Source organism: Neoarius graeffei, chromosome 6 (genome assembly GCF_027579695.1).
Source record: "Neoarius graeffei isolate fNeoGra1 chromosome 6, fNeoGra1.pri, whole genome shotgun sequence".
NCBI classification, from domain to species: domain Eukaryota; kingdom Metazoa; phylum Chordata; class Actinopteri; order Siluriformes; family Ariidae; genus Neoarius; species Neoarius graeffei.
Window position 1 is genome coordinate 10,163,126 of NC_083574.1, and position 18,026 is coordinate 10,181,151.

Here is an 18,026-nt window from a genome sequence, read left to right on the forward strand (position 1 = left end):
TATTATTTCTTTTTATCATAAATTGTTCCTTTAAACATCATGCTTTGGATTTTCATTTTCTCACCAGAAATGGACGTGTCCTTCTTTGTTCGTGAAAGAGAAGAAATTTATACTGATGGGAAGTGGAAGCTCAACATTTATCCCATTAGAGGTTTCTGATCCAGTCAGCAACCCAGTGAGTAAAGCAGCCTATTACAGACATGATGAACTGATATCAAACAGCACAATATGATTTCTTACAAATTCTTTTATAACATTAACAAAAGTTAAGAATGAATCCTTAAACCTTGGAACCCTTCTTTTTAATTGACGTGATGGAGACTTGATGGAGCACATTGTCTTTTCTCTGCCAAGGCACTTCCATATGTGGCTGCAATCCCAGGAGCCCTAAAACAAGACATAGCTTTCATTTTCCAAGGGATTGCTCCTGAAGATAATAATCGGTATGCTATTAAAGCACTTTGTATTCCAGAAGCGTGAAGAATTTCTGATGGAGATATCTGCAATACCTTTGTTTCTCTTCACAGCTTTGAGATAAATTTCAAAACGGGGCCATCTGATGGTGATGACATCGCTTTTCACTACAACCCTCGCATTGGTAGTATTACTGCCCTGAACAGCTTCAGAAACAGAAGCTGGGAGCTGCAGATAGACGCACCTATTAAACCCTTCACCAGTAGAGGAGCCTTCACAATTCTCATCGTCATCAACTCTCAGGGCTATGAGGTGTGTTTATTTCTTTCTAATAAGTTACAGAAGATCATTGTAATCACAGGAATATTGGAATCGATGATCAAATAAATCTTCTTTCTGCAGGTCTATGTGAACGGCTTTAAACATTGCACATTCAAGCACCGCATTCCTCTCGAGAAAGTTTCTACAGTTCACATTGGTGGAAAAGTTTCCCTCCTCCTCTGTGGTTTTATTGCTGTACGTTTACAAGTTTGTTGTTATTAATGGCAAAGTTGCAACCTGAATGTATATGTTTGATTTTTGTGTGTATGCATGTATGTATGCATAGTTCTGTGCAAAAGTTTAGGCACCCGATTTTTAAAATCCAAACTTTGTTATAGATTTGTATTTTATGACTGATATATTAGCAAGACAGTACAAGCCATTTTAGATGACTGAACATTAGTTTTCCAGCACAAAATCAAACGTCACATAATAATATCGGGATGTTAGGAAAGAAAGCGGCATATTACATAAGAACAACTTATCAGATTAAAATAAATAAATAACTTATTGTCAGTTTCTAGATTTTGGTTGAAAAATAACAGGCAAGTGTCAAAATTCAAAGTCAAAACTAAAGTCTCCAGAAGAATTGTGGCTGGTTCTGCAAGATGTTCCAGAAAAATCAGAGAAGCTAATTTCCATATTATGGATATTGAAAAAAAAAAACGTATGTGAGGCGACAGTTGTTTTCACGATCTGAAAGGTTTCTCCATGAAAAATACTATATTGAGCAGGAAACAGTCATAAACGAAACAAAGTCAGTATTTGGTGTTATGAGACTTTGTAAGGAAAAACAAAAATAGTCGTGTGAGGTACAGTGAATGCAGTTTTATAAGGAAATGAGCTTTAGGTTTGACTGAGCAACTGAAAGAACCAGCCACAGTTCTTCTGGACACTTTGACTGTCACACTTGCTTCTTATTGTGCAGCGAAGCCCAGTTGCCTTCATTATGTTTTCTTTTTGTTTGTTTGAAAAAGTGTCTCTGATGTGATATGCTGCTTTTATTCGTGCCATACAAACATTTTTCTGTCTTATTTAATTTTGTGCTGGAAAATGAATGTTTGGAAATCTAACAAGTTTTTGCACTGACTTGATAATGTAGAATTGGGTGGCACGGTGGTGTAGTGGTTAGCACTGTCGCCTCACAGCAAGAAGGTTCTGGGTTTGAGCCCAGTGGCTGATGGGGGGGCTTTCTGTGTGGAGTTTTCATTTTGTCCGCGTGGGTTTCCTCCAGGTGCTCCGGTTTCCCCCACAGTCCAAAGACATGCAGGTTAAGTTGATTGGAGGCTCTAATTTGACCATGAAGAGCTTTGGCTGTCTCTGTGTCAGCCCTGCGATCATCTGGCGACTAGTCCAGGGTGTACCCCACCTCTCACCTTTAGTCAGCTAGGATAGGCATCAGCTTGCCCGCGACCCTGCACAGAATAAGCAGTGATGGATAATTATGTAGAAGTCATAAAATCAAAACATATACAGTAACTAAGGTTGACCTAAGAAAAGAGGGGAACAAAGCTTTTGCACGATACTGTATTGGCTTTCTTGCGTGTTTCCTGTTCAAGTGGCATTTCTACAACATGCTTGATATCTTCTTTTTCTCCTCAGAGCTGGAGTACCACTTCATCCTATCAGGAACTAAAGAAAATCACAAGCACACAGACCACAACCTCGAGTTTGACATGCTTACCTTTCAACATTTCAAATCCAATCAGTATGCCTGTAAGTAAACCGGTACATTACATGGACAAGAAAGGCACAAAAAGTCTGAAGGAACTTTTTAAACTCCAACAACGTACTTTATAATAATGTGCAAATATGTGTTATTAACGGGCGGCACGGTGGTGTAGTGGTTAGTGCTGTTGCCTCACAGCAAGAAGGTCTGGGTTTGAGCCCCTTGGCCGGCGAAGGCCTTTCTATGCGGAGTTTGCATGTTCTCCCCATGTCCGTGTGGGTTTCCCCCACAGTCTAAAGACATGCAGGTTAGGTTAATTCGTGACTCTAAATTGACCGTAGGTGTGAGAATGAATGGTTGACTGTGTCGATGTGTCAGCCCTGCGATGACCTGGCGACTTGTCCAGGGTGTACTCCGCCTTTCACCCATAGTCAGCTGGGATAGACTCCAGCTTGCCTGCGACCCTGTATAACAGGATAAAGCAGCTAGAGATAATGAGATGTATTATTAATATTATGTCTTGGAATATTTGTTCTCCTTGCCATGATGGATAGCTGATAGTGCTAATGGTGCACATAATTTGTTCTGACTCCAGGAACTTCCATATGTCGGCAAAATCCCAGGAGGGTTAAAACAAGACATGGCTGTATTCTTACAGGGGACTGTTCATGGAGGCGCAAAGAGGTACACTTCTAAAGCCCTCGGAATAATAATGAAGAAAACACCATATGTAACTAGTACAGTTGGAAATGCTTGCACAATTAAATTCAGGGATTTCTTTTTACTCAGGAGTCCATGAGAGTTAATCGGTTTCTGACAGATATTTGTAACACCTTTTGTTTCTCTTCCCAGCTTTGCAATTAATTTCAAAACGGGCCCATCTGATGGTGATGACATCGCATTTCACTTCAACCCTCGCTTTGGTAGTATAACAGCCCTGAACAGCTTCAGAAACGGAAGCTGGGAGACGCAGGAAAATGCACCTGATGAACCCTTCACCACGGGAGGAGCCTTCCAAATTTTTATTGCCATCAATTCAAATGGCTATGAGGTATGTTTTATCCCTACTGCCAACTTTGTTGGAAGAAGTTATGTTTACAACTCCATTTGTTTGTTTGTTTGCTTGTCTGCTTTTCCCTATGTAGCACAAAAATCAGTGAACAGATTTTGATGGAATGTTAAGGAAAATTGGTCCATGGTCCAAACAGTTGAATAGATTTTGATGTAAATCTGGATATGTATGTGCATTCAGAATTTTTGTTTGTTTCTTTGTTTGTTCCCCATGTAATTCAAAAAGTAATGAACAGCTTTTGATTAAATTTGGTGGATAGCTTTTGTAGTGTCCTAGGTTCAAGTAATTTGATAATGATGTTGATAATATGTGGCGTTGCTGAGGTAAGCACTCTCTTGAGTGCTCTTCTAGTTCATCATCTGCAGCAGGATGCTGGAAATCAGACAATCATGTGATACAACCAGTTCTACTTTGTTTCTGCAGGTCTACGTGAACGGTTTAAAACATTGCACCTTCAAGCACCGGATTCCTCTCGACAAAGTTTCAGCACTTAGTATTAATGGAGACATTTCTCTCCTCCTATACGGTTTAATTCGGGTAAGTCAAGGAGATCTTTCTATTAATGGTCAGGGCATAGTTTAATCATTTGTATTATTTCTTTTTATCATAAATTGTTCCTTTAAACATCATGCTTGGGATTTTCATTTTCTCACCAGAAATGGACGTGTCCTTCTTTGTTTGTGAAAGAGAAGAAATTTATACTGATGGGAAGTGGAAGCTCAACATTTATCCCATTAGAGGTTTCTGATCCAGTCAGTAACCCAGTGAGTAAAGCAGCCTATTACAGACATGATGAACTGATATCAAACAGCACAATATGATTTCTTACAAATTCCTTTATAACATTAACAAAAGTAAAGAATGAATCCTTAAACCTTGGAAAACTTCTTTTTAATTGACGTGATGGAGCACATTGTCTTTTCTCTGCCAAGGCACTTCCATATGTGGCTGCAATCCCAGGATGGCTAAAACAAGACATAGCTTTCATTTTCCAAGGGATTGCTCCTGAAGATAATAATCGGTATGCTATTAAAGCGCTTTGTAGTACAGAAGAGTGAAGAATTTCTGATGGAGATATCTGCAATACCTTTATTTCTCTTCACAGCTTTGTGATAAATTTCAAAACGGGGCCATCTGATGGTGATGACATCGCTTTTCACTACAACCCTCGCATTGGTAGTATTACTGCCCTGAACAGCTTCAGAAACGGAAGCTGGGAGCTGCAGATAGACGCACCTGTTAAACCCTTCACCAGTGGAGGAGCCTTCACAATTCTCATCGTCATCAACTCTCAGGGCTATGAGGTGTGTTTCTTTCTTTCTAATAAGTTACAGAAGATCGTTGTAATCACAGGAATATTGGAATCGATGATCAAATAAATCTTCTTTCTGCAGGTCTATGTGAACGGCTTTAAACATTGCACATTCAAGCACCGCATTCCTCTCGAGAAAGTTTCTACAGTTCACGTTGGTGGAAAAGTTTCCCTCCTCCTCTGTGGTTTTATTGCTGTACGTTTACAAGTTTGTTGTTATTAATGGCAAAGTTGCAACCTGAATGTATATGTTTGATTTTTGGATGTATGCATGTATGTATGTATGCATGGTTCTGTGCAAAAGTTTAGGCACCCAATTTTTAAACTCCAAACTTTGTTATAGATTTGTATTTTTTGACTGCTATATTAGCAAGACAGTACAAATCATTTTAGATGACTAAACATTAGTTTTCCAGCGCATAATCAAACGTCACATAATAATGTTGGGATATTAGGAAAGAAAGCGGCATACTACATCAGAACAACTTATCAGATTAAAATAAGTAAATAAAGTATTGTCAGTTGCTAGATTTTGGTTGAAAAATAACAGGCAAGTGTCAAAATTAAAGTCTCCAGAAGAATTGTGGCTGGTTCTGCAAGATGTTCCAGAAAAATCAGAGAAGCTCATTTCTATATTATAGATATTGAAAAAAAAACGTATGTGAGGTGCCAGTTGTTTTCACGATCTGAAAGGTTTCTCCATGAAAAATACTATGAAGAGCAGGAAACAGTCCTAAACGAAACAAAGTCAGTATTTGGTGTTATGACACTTTGTAAGGAAAAACAAAAATAGTCGTGTGAGGTACAGTGAATGCAGTTTTATAAGGAAATGAGCTTTAGGTTTTACTGAGCAACTGAAAGAACCAGCCACAGTTCTTCTGGACACTTTGACTGTCACACTTGCTTCTTATTGTGCAGCGAAGCCCAGTGTCCTTCATCATGTTTTCTTTTTGTTTGTCTGAAAAAGTGTCTCTGATGTGATATGCTCCTTTTATTCGTGCCATACAAACATTTTTCTGTCATATTTAATTTTGTGCTGGAAAATGAACGTTTGGAAATCTAACAAGTTTTTGCACTGACTTGATAATGTAGAATTGGGTGGCACGGTGGTGTAGTGGTTAGCACTGTTGCCTCATAGCAAGAAGGTTCTGGGTTTGAGCCTGTAAGAATCATTAGAGGTGGGTGGAGCACAGAAGCATGACAGGCCAGAACTGAGTTCTCAATTTCTTTTTATTTCTAGCTTTTCAGCCTCAACATTCTCCCAGCCACACATACATACACAGTAGTGTTCTGGTTGGGGAGAGAGCTCCCTATATCTCCTCTCTCTCTCCTTTTAAAGGGTGTGGTCACTGGGGAAGACACACAAACACAGGTTAATTCACATCAGGTGCAGTGATTCTGCTACTTACCTTCCCTGACTCCACCCTCCATTCACAGACTGATGCTTGACCACGCCCCACTGCCACATACCCTCACCGCCCGACTCAGGCCAGGGAGCATCTGGCCTGCAGCTGACTCCTCCCCCCCCTCGATGGGAGAGGAAATCCACCACAACCACCTGCGCCCCCAGCCTGTCGACCACCTCGAACTTAAATGGCTGGAGTGCCAGATACCAATGGTTGATCCGCGCGTTGGCATCCTTCATGCGGTGGAGCCACTGCGGGGGCGCGTGGTCCGAACAGAGGGTGAAAGGGCGCCCCAGCAGGTAGTAGTGGAGTGCGAGGTTTGCCCACTTGATGGCGAGGCATTCCTTTTCTATGGTGCTGTATTGGCCCTCGCGCACCGACAGCTTCCGGCTGATTTACAGCACTGGATGGTCCTCCCCCTCCACCTACTGGGACAGAACAGCCCCCAGTCCTCTGTCCGACGTGTCTGTCTGCAAAACAAAGGGGAGAGAAAAGTCAGGGGAGTGTAACTGTGGCCCCCCACACAGTGCAGCCTTTACCTCAGAGAAAGCCCCCTGGCATTGCTCCGTCCACTGGACTGGATCTGGTGCTCCCTTTTTAGTGAGATCAGGCAGCAGGCTGGTGACGTCCGAATGATTAGGTATAAACCTACAATAGTAGCCAGCCAGCCCCAGGAACTGTCTCACCCCCTTTTTGGTCTTGGGCCTCGGGCAGGCCGCAATTGCTGCTGTCTTATTAATTTGGGGACACACCTGCCCATTGCTCAAGTAGAAGCCCAGATACCGTACTTCCCCCCGCCCAGTCGCACACTTCTTCGGGTTGGCTGCGAGACCCGCTCGCCTCAGCGACCTAAGGATGGCCCTTAGGTGGCCTAAGTGCCGTGGCCAGTCATTACTATAAATAATGATGTCATCCTTGTATGCAGCAGCGGAGGTGGCGTGGGGGCGGAGAACCCTATCCATAAGCCGCTGGAACATAGCGGGCGCCCCAAACAGCCCAAAAGGAAGTGTGACGAACTGTTGTCAGCTAAATGGTGTGGAAAAGGCTGTTTTCTCTTGGGATAGCAGAGTCAAGGGGATCTGCCAATATCCCTTTGTCAAATCCACTGTCGAATAAAAACGAGCCATGCCTAGTCGATCGAGCAACTCATCAATATGAGGCATTGGGTATGCATCGAATTTAGACACCGCATTGACTTTTCTATAGTCCACACAGAACTGGACTGACCCGTCGGCCTTGGGAACCAAGACCACCAGGCTGCTCCAGTCACTGTGGGACTCCTCGACAATGCCCAGTCTGTAAGGGTGGCTGCGCACTACTACCCCCGGTGGCATCTCAATGTGGTGTTCTACGAGGTGGGTGCTGCCGGGCAGGGGCGAGAACACGTCAGAAAATTCTGTCTGCAACTGGGCAACCTCCGTAAGTTGGGTCGGGGAGAGGTGGTCGCCACAGGGGACTGGAGCGGTGGGCGATGTCAATTTTTCTTTGTGAACCTCTGGCCCCAGCTCCACCTTCTCTGGAACCACCGACACCAATGACACAGGGACCTCCTTGTTCCAAAGTTTTAACAGGTTGAGGTGGTAAATCTGTAACGTCCCACCCCTGTCCATTCACCTCACCTCATAGTCGACGTCCCCGACTCGCTATGTGACCTCAAAGGGTCCTTGCCACCTAGCGATTAATTTGGAGCTCGACGTGGGCAACAACACGAGTACTTTACCTCCCGGTGTGAATTCCCTAAGGCGCGTGCCCCTGTTGTACAGACGGACTTGATGTTCTTGGGCCTGCCGCAAATTCTCCAAGGTTAGGTGCGTGAGTGTGTGGAGTTTGGCGCGCAGGTCAATGACGTATTGAATCTCATTTTTGCTTGTTGAAGGTCCCTCCTCCCAATTTTCACGCAGCACATCTAGAATGCCACACGGCTTATGCCCGTATAATAATTCAAATGGGGAGAACCCCGTGGAGGCTTGCGGGACCTCTCGCACTGCAAATGACAGGGGCTCGAGCCATTTATCCCAGTTGTGTGTGTCTTTGCTTACAAAATTTCCTAATTATGTTCTTGAGGGTGCGATTGAACCGTTCAACTAATCCATCCGTTTGTGGGTGATAAACGCTTGTGCGGATAGGCTTAATTCCCAGTAACCCATACAGTTCGCGCAGTGTGCGTGACATAAACGTAGTGCCTTGATCAGTCAGAATCTCCTTGGGGATTCCGACTCGGGAGATGATGCGGAAGAGCGCTTCTGCAATACTACGTGCTGAGATATTGTGAAGAGGCACTGCTTCCGGCTATCGCGTTGCATAGTCCACCAGAACTAAAATAAAGTGATATCCTTGTGTTGACCGATCTAATGGCCCGACAAGATCCATCCCAATTCTTTCGAATGGGGACTCGATTAATGGCAGAGGGCGCAAAGGCGCTTTTGGAATGGCCATGGGATTTACTAACTGGCATTTGCGGCACGCCGTACCCACCTACGGACATTGCTGCGAATCCCTGGCCAATAGAACCGGGCCATTATTCGGGCTAGTGTCTTATCCTGCCCCAAGTGTCCGGCCATGGGATTAAAGTGAGCCGCCTGGAATTTAAATTCCCGGTGGCTCTTTGAGATTAAAAGCTGTGTTATTTGTTCCTTAGTCTGAGTGTCCTGCGTCACTCGGTATAACCTATCCTTAATAATGGAGAAATAGGGGAAGGATGGGGTGGCATTTGGCTGGAGAGTCTGACCATCGATTACTCTCACTTGGTCAAACGCATGCCGCAGAGTCCCGTCTCGTGACTGCTCTAACAGGAAATCTGCGAGGGATTCCCCGAGAGAGGGAGGAGGAGCCTGTTGCTCCTCACTCTGACACGGAGATGACATAGACAGCTCTGTGACAGCTGCTCCTGCCAATGCCACTCCGGGACCTCCCCCCGCTGAACTATGGCAGGACCCACTCTTCACTAAATGCGTCATTAATTCCCGAAATCCCAGCCAATCAGTCCCCAAAATTATCGAGTGGGTAAGGCGAGGATTAACAGCTGCCTTTACTCTAAATTTCTCCCCTTGAAATAGAATGTGGACCGACACTAAAGGGTAGTTGTAAACATCCCCGTGCACACATAACACCTTCACCAATTGTGCTCTCCCCAATGCCTCGTCTTGCACCAGGCTTCGGTGGATTGAGGTCTGACTACAGCCGGAGTCCATCAAAGCCTGATACGTATCCCCTTGGATACTCACCAGTATGTGATACGCTCTGGCCCGATTGAGGGCGGTCCCTGGCGCATTGCGGATCTGGACCACCGCGCCCACCTCCATTGCTGAGCACTGATGCTGGAGGTGCCCCAGCTCCCCACAGCGCCAGCATACTGGCCCAGGCTCTCCCTCTGCACCGGTGTTTCGGAGCTCACTCACCTGAGGGGGGGAAGACACAGACACAGAAGTAGGAAACGGTAGGGCACCGCGGGTGCGGCAAGCCGGCTGGGGTGGGGCCAGCCCCCGCTTCCGCGGTGGGGGAATGGGGCGAGGACGAGGAACAGAAGGAGAGAGAGAAAGGAGGGGAGAAGAGGAGACACGTTGTCCTGCCGTTGGAACAGCCGCCATATGGTCCTCCGCCAGCACGATGGCCTGATCCAGCGACGCCGGGTGATGGCACTGGACCCACTCCGCTGTTCCTTCCGGAAGTCGGGCGATGAATTGTTCCAGCGCCACCAGATTGATGATTCCCTTAGCGTCGTGGTTGTCGGCCCTCAGCCACCGGCGGCAGGCATCCCAGAGTTGCTGGCCAAACGCAAACGGCCGGCCAACCTCCTCCAGGCTCAGCACGCGGAAGCGTTGCTGCTCCAGGGTGCGCTCCACGCATTGAAGGATGGCCCTGTGGAAGTCGGCATAGACCAGCCATCTGTCGGTGGGGAACTGTAGCACGGCCAGCTGCGTCTCGCCCATTAGCAGGGGGAGGAGGTGCGCCATGCGCTGTTCCACCGGCCAACCCCACGCCTCTGCGGCCTGCTCAAAAAGAGCGAGGAAGGCTTTGGGGTCATCCTGCGGACCCATCTTCGTTTTGGGTGAGGTGGGGAGGGTCCGCGGCGGTGGTGATGGTGGACCCCACTGACGCGAGGAGGTGCCGGAATGCCTGGCGATCTTCCTGCTGTGCCAGCACCAGGGCTTCGAACCGTTGTTCCTGCTCCTTCCGGAGGGCAATCAGCGCCTGGTGCTGGCTCTGTTGGGCTGTAGCGAGGGTAGGGACCAGGTCCTTGAAGGGGGAGGACTCCATGGGGCTATTCACTTCTGTACTCCATCCTGGGTTTCGGCAACACTGTAAGAATCGTTGGAGGTGGGTGGAGCACAGAAGCATGGCAGACCAGAACTGAGTTCTCAATCTCTTTTTATTTCTAGCTTTTCAGCCTCAACATTCTCCCAGCCACACACGCACAGACACTAGTGTTCTGGTTGGGAAGAGAGCTCCCTTTCTCTCCTCTCTCTCTCCTTTTAAAGGGCGCGGTCACTGGGGAAGACACACAAACACAGGTTAATTCACATCAGGTGCAGTGATTCTGCCACTTACCTTCTCTGACTCCGTCCTCCATTCACAGACCGCCGCTTGACCACACTCCCGCTGCCACAGAGCCCAGTGGCTGATGGGGGGCTTTCTGTGTGGAGTTTTCATTTTGTCTGCGTGGGTTTCCTCCAGGTGCTCTGGTTTCCCCCACAGTCCAAAGACATGCAGGTTAAGTTTATTGGAGGCTCTAATTTGACCGTGAACAGCTTTGGCTGTCTCTGTGTCAGCCTTGCGATCATCTGGCGACTAGTCCAGGGTGTACCCCGCCTCTCACCTTTAGTCAGCTAGGATAGGCTCCAGCTTACCCGCGACCCTGCACAGGATAAGCGGTGATGGATAATTATGTAGAAGTCATAAAATCAAAACATATAACTAAGGTTGACCTAAGAAAAGAGGAGAACAAAGCTTTTGCACAATACTGTATTGACTTTCATGCGTGTTTCCTGTTCAAGTGGCATTTCTACAACATGCATGATATCTTCATTTTCTCCTCAGAGCTGGAGTACCACTTCATCCTATAAGGAACTAAAGAAAATCACAAGCACACAGACCACGACCTCGAATTTGACATGCTTACCTTTCAACATTTCACATCCAATCAGTATGCCTGTAAGTAAACCGGACAAGAAAGACACAAAAAGTCTGAAGGAACTTTTTAAACTCCAACAACTTACTTTATAATAATGTACAAATATTTATTATTACCGTTATGTCTTGGAATATTTGCTCTAACTTGCCATGAAGGATAGCTAATAGTACTAATTGTGCACATCACTTGTTCTGGCTCCAGGAACTTCCATATGTCGGCAAAATCCCAGGAGGGTTAAAACAAGACATGGCTGTATTCTTACAGGGGACTGTTCATGGAGATGCAAAAAGGTACGCTTCTAAAGCCCTCGGAATAATAATGAAGAAAACACCATATGTGACTAGTACAGTTGGAAAAACTTGCACAATTAAATTCAGGGATTCGTTTTTACACTGGAGTCCATGAGAGTTTCAGTTTCTGACAGATATTTGTAACACCTTTTGTCTCTCTTCCCAGCTTTGCAATTAATTTCAAAACGGGCCCATTTGACGGTGATGACATCGCATTTCACTTCAACCCTCGCTTTGGTAGTATAACAGCCCTGAACAGCTTCAGAAATGGAAGCTGGGAGACGGAGGAAAACGCACCTGATGAACCCTTCACCATGGGAGAAGCCTTCCAAATTTTTATTGCCATCAATTCAAATGGCTATGAGGTATGTTTTATACCTACTGCCAACTTTGTTGGAGGAAGTTATGTTTACAACTCCGTTTGTTTGTCTGTCTGTCTTTTCCCTATGTAACACAAAAATCAGTGAACAGATTTTGATGGAATTTTAAGAAAAATTGGTCCATGGGCCAAACAACAGTTGAATAGATTTTGATGTGAATCTGGATATGTATGTGCATCCAGAATTTTTGTTTTTGTTTCTTTGTTTGTTCCCCATGTAATTCAAAAAGTAATGAACAGCTTTTGATTAAATTTGTTGGACAGCTTTTGTAGTGTCCTAGGTTCAAGTGATTTGATAATGATGATAATATGTGGTGTTGCGGAGGTAAGCACTCTCTTGAGTGCCCTTCTAGTTCATCATCTGCAGCAGGATGCTGGAAATCAGACAATCATTTGATACAACAAGTCCTACTTTGTTCCTGCAGGTCTATGTGAACGGTTTAAAACATTGCACCTTCAAGCACCGGATTCCTCTCGACAAAGTTTCAGCACTTAATGTTAATGGAGGCATTTCCCTCCTCCTATGCGGTTTTATTCAGGTAAGTCTAGGAGATCTTTCTATGAATGGTCAGGGCATAGTTTAAGGATTTGTATTATTTCTTTTTATCATAAATTGTTCCTTTAAACATCATGCTTGGGATTTTCATTTTCTCACCAGAAATGGACGTGTCCTTCTTTGTTCGTGAAAGAGAAGAAATTTATACTGATGGGAAGTGGAAGCTCAACATTTATCCCATTAGAGGTTTCTGATCCAGTCAGCAACCCAGTGAGTAAAGCAGCCTATTACAGACATGATGAACTGGTATCAAACAGGACAATATGATTTCTTACAAATTCCTTTATAGCATTAACAAAAGTAAAGAATGAATCCTTAAACCTTGGAACACTTCTTTTTAATTGATGTGATGGAGACTTGATGGAGCACATTGTCTTTTCTCTGCCAAGGCACTTCCATATGTGGCTGCAATCCCAGGATGGCTAAAACAAGACATAGCTTTCGTTTTCCAAGGGATTGCTCCTGAAGATAATAATCGGTATGCTATTAGAGCACTTTGTAGTCCAGAAGAGTGAAGAATTTCTAATGGAGATATCTGCAATACCTTTGTTTCTCTTCACAGCTTTGCGATAAATTTCAAAACGGGGCCATCTGATGGTGATGACATCGCTTTTCACTACAATCCTCGCATTGGTAGTATTACTGCCCTGAACAGCTTCAGAAACGGAAGCTGGGAGCTGCAGATAGACGCACCTGTTAAACCCTTCACCAGTGGAGGAGCCTTCACAATTCTCATCGTCATCAACCCTCAGGGCTATGAGGTGTGTTTATTTCTTCCTAATAAGTTACAGAAGATCATTGTAATCACAGGAATATTGGAATCGATGATCAAATAAATCTTCTTTCTGCAGGTCTATGTGAACGGCTTTAAACATTGCACATTCAAGCACCGCATTCCTCTCGAGAAAGTTTCTACAGTTCACGTTGGTGGAAAAGTTTCCCTCCTCCTCTGTGGTTTTATTGCTGTACGTTTACAAGTTTGTTGTTATTAATGGCAAAGTTGCAACCTGAGTGTATATGTTTGATTTTTGTATGTATGCATGTATGTATGTATGCATAGTTCTGTGCAAAAGTTTAGGCACCCGATGTTTAAAATCAAACTTTGTTATAGATTTGTATTTTATGACTGATATATTAGCAAGACAGTACAAACCGTTTTAGACAACTAAACATTAGTTTTCCAGCACAAAATCAAACGTCACATAATAATGTTAGGAAAGAAAGCGGCATATTACATAAGAACACCCTGGCGAAAAAAAAAATGTACTTCATCGTATTTAAAGTATATTCATATTTTCAATAGTATATTGAAAATGTACTTACACAAATTGTACTTTTTGTAAATATATAAAAAGTATACTAACATCACGCTTTCACGCTAACACTTTTAACACACTTTCAAATAATTATACTGTATTACACTTTATAGAAATATATTATACTAAAATATACTTTAAGTGAAAGTTATGTGTAATTTCTAAAGTGTACTAATTTTTAAGGTACTTATAATACAAACAAAGTACTAATTAAGCATATATTAGTACATATAAAGTCATATACTTAAATTATACAAAATATACTTTAAGTTGTTCCACGTTAGCACATAAAAGTACACGAAATACACTTCAAGTTGCACTTTTCTACAAATTATTACAATTAAAATATGTTTAGTACAAAATTAGTTGTTCCAAAATAGCATGCCTCAAGTTAACTAATCATAAACACACTTGAAGTACATTGATGATTAGTGTGGCTTCAAGTACACAAAAGTATGCTAAATTTTAGTACACTTAGCACATTTATTTTTCACGAGGGCAACTTATCAGATTAAAATAAATAAATAAATAAATAACTTATTGTCAGTTGCTAGATTTTGGTTGAAAAATAACAGGCAAGTGTCAAATTTCAAAGTCAAAGTCAAAATTAAAGTCTCCAGAAGAATTGTGGCTGATTCTGCAAGATGTTCCAGAAAAATCAGAGAAGCTAATTTCTGTATTATAGATATTGAAAAAAAAAAACGTATATGAGGCGACAGTTGTTTTCACGATCTGAAAGGTTTCTCCTACTATAAAGAGCAGGAAACAGTCCTAAACGAAACAAAGTCAGTATTTGGTGTTATGAGACTTTGTAAGGAAAAACAAAAATGGTCATCTCAGGTACAGTGAATGCAGTTTTATAAGGAAATGAGCTTTAGGTTTTACTGAGCAACTGAAAGAACCAGCCACAGTTCTTCTGGACACTTTGACTGTCACACTTGCTTCTTATTGTGCAGCGAAGACGAGTGTCCTTCATCATGTTTTCTTTTTGTTTGTCTGAAAAAGTGACTGTGATGTGATATGCTGCTTTATTCGTGCCATACAAACATTTTTCTGTCTTATTTAATTTTGTGCTGGAAAATGAACGTTTGGAAATCTAACAAGTTTTTGCACTGACTTGATAATGTAGAATTGGGTGGCACGGTGGTGTAGTGGTTAGCATTGTCGCCTCACAGCAAGAAGGTTCTGGGTTTGAGCCCAGTGGCTGATGGGGGGGCTTTCTGTGTGGAGTTTTCATTTTGTCTGCGTGGGTTTCCTCCAGGTGCTCCGGTTTCCCCCACAGTCCAAAGACATGCAGGTTAAGTTGATTGGAGGCTCTAATTTGACAGTGAACAGCTTTGGCTGTCTCTGTGTCAGCCCTGCGATCATCTGGCGACTAGTCCAGGGTGTACCCCGCCTCTCAGCTTTAGTCAGCTAGGATAGGCTCCAGCTTGCCCGCGACCCTGCACAGAATAAGCGGTGATGGATAATTATGTAGAAGACATAAAATCAAAACATATAACTAAGGTTGACCTAAGAAAAGAGGGGAACAAAGCTTTTGCACAATACTGTATTGGCTTTCTTGCGTGTTTCCTGTTCAAATGGCATTTCTACAACATGCTTGATATCTTCTTTTTCTCCTCAGAGCTGGACTACCACTTCATCCTATAAGGAACTAAAGAAAATCCCAAGCACACAGATCACAACCTCGAGTTTGACATGCTTACCTTTCAACATTTCACATCCCATCAGTATGCCTGTAAGTAAACCGGTACATTACATGGACAAGAAAGACACAAAAAGTCTGAAGGAACTTTTTAAACTCCAACAACATATTTTATAAAAATGTACAAATATTTATTATTACCGTTATGTCTTGGAATATTTGCTGTTACTTGCCATGATGGATAGCTGATAGTGCTAATGGTGCACATAATTTGTTCTGACTCCAGGAACTTCCATATGTCGGCAAAATCCCAGGAGGGTTAAAACAAGACATGGCTGTATTCTTACAGGGGACTGTTCATGGAGACGCAAAGAGGTACACTTCTAAAGCCCTCGGAATAATAATGAAGAAAACACCATATGTAACTAGTACAGTTGGAAAAGCTTGCACAATTAAATTCAGGGATTTCTTTTTACACTGGAGTCCATGAGAGTTAATCGGTTTCTGACAGATATTTGTAACACCTTTTGTTTCTCTTCCCAGCTTTGCAATTAATTTCAAAACGGGCCCATCTGACGGTGATGACATCGCATTTCACTTCAACCCTCGCTTTGGTAGTATAACAGCCCTGAATAGCTTCAGAAACGGAACCTGGGAGACGCAGGAAAATGCACCTGATGAACCCTTCACCACGGGAGGAGCCTTCCAAATTTTTATTGCCATCAATTCAAATGGCTATGAGGTATGTTTTATACCTACTGCCAAATTTGTTGGAGGAAGTTATGTTTACAACTCCGTTTGTTTGTTTGTTTGTTTGTTTGTCTGCTTTTCCCTGAGTAAAACAAAAATCAGTGAACAGATTTTGATGGAATTTTAAGGAAAATTGGGCCAAACAACAGTTGAATAGATTTTGATGTAAATCTGGATATGTATGTGCATCCGGAATTTTTGTTTTTGTTTCTTTGTTTGTTTCCCATGTAATTCAAAAAGTAATGAACAGCTTTTGATTAAATTTGGTGGACAGCTTTTGTAGTGTCCTAGGTTCAAGTCATTTGATTTTGAAGTTGATAATAGGTGGCGTTGTGGAGGTAAGCACTCTCTTGAGTGCCCTTCTAGTTTATCATCTGCAGCAGGATGCTGGAAATCAGACAATCATGTGATACAACAAGTTCTACTTTGTTCCTGCAGGTCTACGTGAACGGTTTAAAACATTGCACCTTCAAGCACCGGATTCCTCTCGACAAAGTTTCAGCACTTAGTGTTAATGGAGACATTTCCCTCCTCCTATGTGGTTTTATTCGGGTAAGTCTAGGAGATCTTTCTATGAATGGTCAGGGCATAGTTTAATGATTTGTATTATTTCTTTTTATCATAAATTGTTCCTTTAAACATCATGCTTGGGATTTTCATTTTCTCACCAGAAATGGATGTGTCCTTCTTTGTTCGTGAAAGAGAAGAAATTTATACTGATGGGAAGTGGAAGCTCAACATTTATCCCATTAGAGGTTTCTGATCCAGTCAGCAACCCAGTGAGTAAAGCAGCCTATTACAGACATGATGAACTGGTATCAAACAGGACAATATGATTTCTTACAAATTCCTTTATAACATTAACAAAAGTAAAGAATGAATCCTTAAACCTTGGAAAACTTCTTTTTAATTGACGTGATGGAGACTTGATGGAGCACATTGTCTTTTCTCTGCCAAGGCACTTCCATATGTGGCTGCAATCCCAGGATGGCTAAAACAAGACAGAGCTTTCGTTTTCCAAGGGATTGCTCCTGAAGATAATAATCGGTATGCTATTAAAGCACTTTGTAGTCCAGAAGAGTGAAGAATTTCTGATGGAGATATCTGCAATACCTTTGTTTCTCTTCACAGCTTTGAGATAAATTTCAAAACGGGGCCATCTGATGGTGATGACATCGCTTTTCACTACAACCCTCGCATTGGTAGTATTACTGCCCTGAACAGCTTCAGAAACAGAAGCTGGGAGCTGCAGATAGACGCACCTGTTAAACCCTTCACCAGTGGAGGAGCCTTCATAATTCTCATCGTCATCAACTCTCAGGGCTATGAGGTGTGTTTATTTCTTCCTAATAAGTTACAGAAGATCGTTGTAATCACAGGAATATTGGAATCGATGATCAAATAAATCTTCTTTCTGCAGGTCTATGTGAACGGCTTTAAACATTGCACATTCAAGCACCGCATTCCTCTCGAGAAAGTTTCTACAGTTCACGTTGGTGGAAAAGTTTCCCTCCTCCTCTGTGGTTTTATTGCTGTACGTTTACAAGTTTGTTGTTATTAATGGCAAAGTTGCAACCTGAATGTATATGTTTGATTTTTGTATGCATGTATGTATGTATGCATAGTTCTGTGCAAAAGTTTCGGCACCCGATTTTGAAAATCAAACTTTGTTTAGATTTGTATTTTTTGACTGATATATTAGCAAGACAGTACAAACCATTTTAAGTGACTAAAGATTAGTTTTCCAGCACAAAATCAAATGTCA

At 42.9% G+C, this 18,026-nt stretch overlaps 1 protein-coding gene across 6 annotated transcripts in view; it reads left to right on the forward strand.

The window, feature by feature from the left end:
- LOC132887734 (uncharacterized) overlaps positions 1 to 18,026 on the forward strand; it is a 67,218-nt gene that overhangs the window by 25,600 nt on the left and 23,592 nt on the right. For all 6 annotated transcript variants that reach the window (XM_060923288.1, XM_060923290.1, XM_060923291.1 and 3 more), the window contains 28 exons: positions 68 to 175; positions 355 to 443; positions 528 to 726; positions 817 to 930; positions 2,338 to 2,451; positions 3,000 to 3,088; positions 3,257 to 3,455; positions 3,900 to 4,013; positions 4,133 to 4,240; positions 4,409 to 4,497; positions 4,582 to 4,780; positions 4,871 to 4,984; positions 11,232 to 11,345; positions 11,527 to 11,615; positions 11,782 to 11,980; positions 12,420 to 12,533; positions 12,653 to 12,760; positions 12,940 to 13,028; positions 13,113 to 13,311; positions 13,402 to 13,515; positions 15,491 to 15,604; positions 15,798 to 15,886; positions 16,055 to 16,253; positions 16,700 to 16,813; positions 16,933 to 17,040; positions 17,220 to 17,308; positions 17,393 to 17,591; positions 17,682 to 17,795. In XM_060923288.1, coding sequence (XP_060779271.1) covers positions 68 to 175; positions 355 to 443; positions 528 to 726; positions 817 to 930; positions 2,338 to 2,451; positions 3,000 to 3,088; positions 3,257 to 3,455; positions 3,900 to 4,013; positions 4,133 to 4,240; positions 4,409 to 4,497; positions 4,582 to 4,780; positions 4,871 to 4,984; positions 11,232 to 11,345; positions 11,527 to 11,615; positions 11,782 to 11,980; positions 12,420 to 12,533; positions 12,653 to 12,760; positions 12,940 to 13,028; positions 13,113 to 13,311; positions 13,402 to 13,515; positions 15,491 to 15,604; positions 15,798 to 15,886; positions 16,055 to 16,253; positions 16,700 to 16,813; positions 16,933 to 17,040; positions 17,220 to 17,308; positions 17,393 to 17,591; positions 17,682 to 17,795 — 3,588 coding nt within the window. The remainder of the gene's footprint in view (positions 1 to 67; positions 176 to 354; positions 444 to 527; positions 727 to 816; positions 931 to 2,337; positions 2,452 to 2,999; positions 3,089 to 3,256; positions 3,456 to 3,899; positions 4,014 to 4,132; positions 4,241 to 4,408; positions 4,498 to 4,581; positions 4,781 to 4,870; positions 4,985 to 11,231; positions 11,346 to 11,526; positions 11,616 to 11,781; positions 11,981 to 12,419; positions 12,534 to 12,652; positions 12,761 to 12,939; positions 13,029 to 13,112; positions 13,312 to 13,401; positions 13,516 to 15,490; positions 15,605 to 15,797; positions 15,887 to 16,054; positions 16,254 to 16,699; positions 16,814 to 16,932; positions 17,041 to 17,219; positions 17,309 to 17,392; positions 17,592 to 17,681; positions 17,796 to 18,026) is intronic.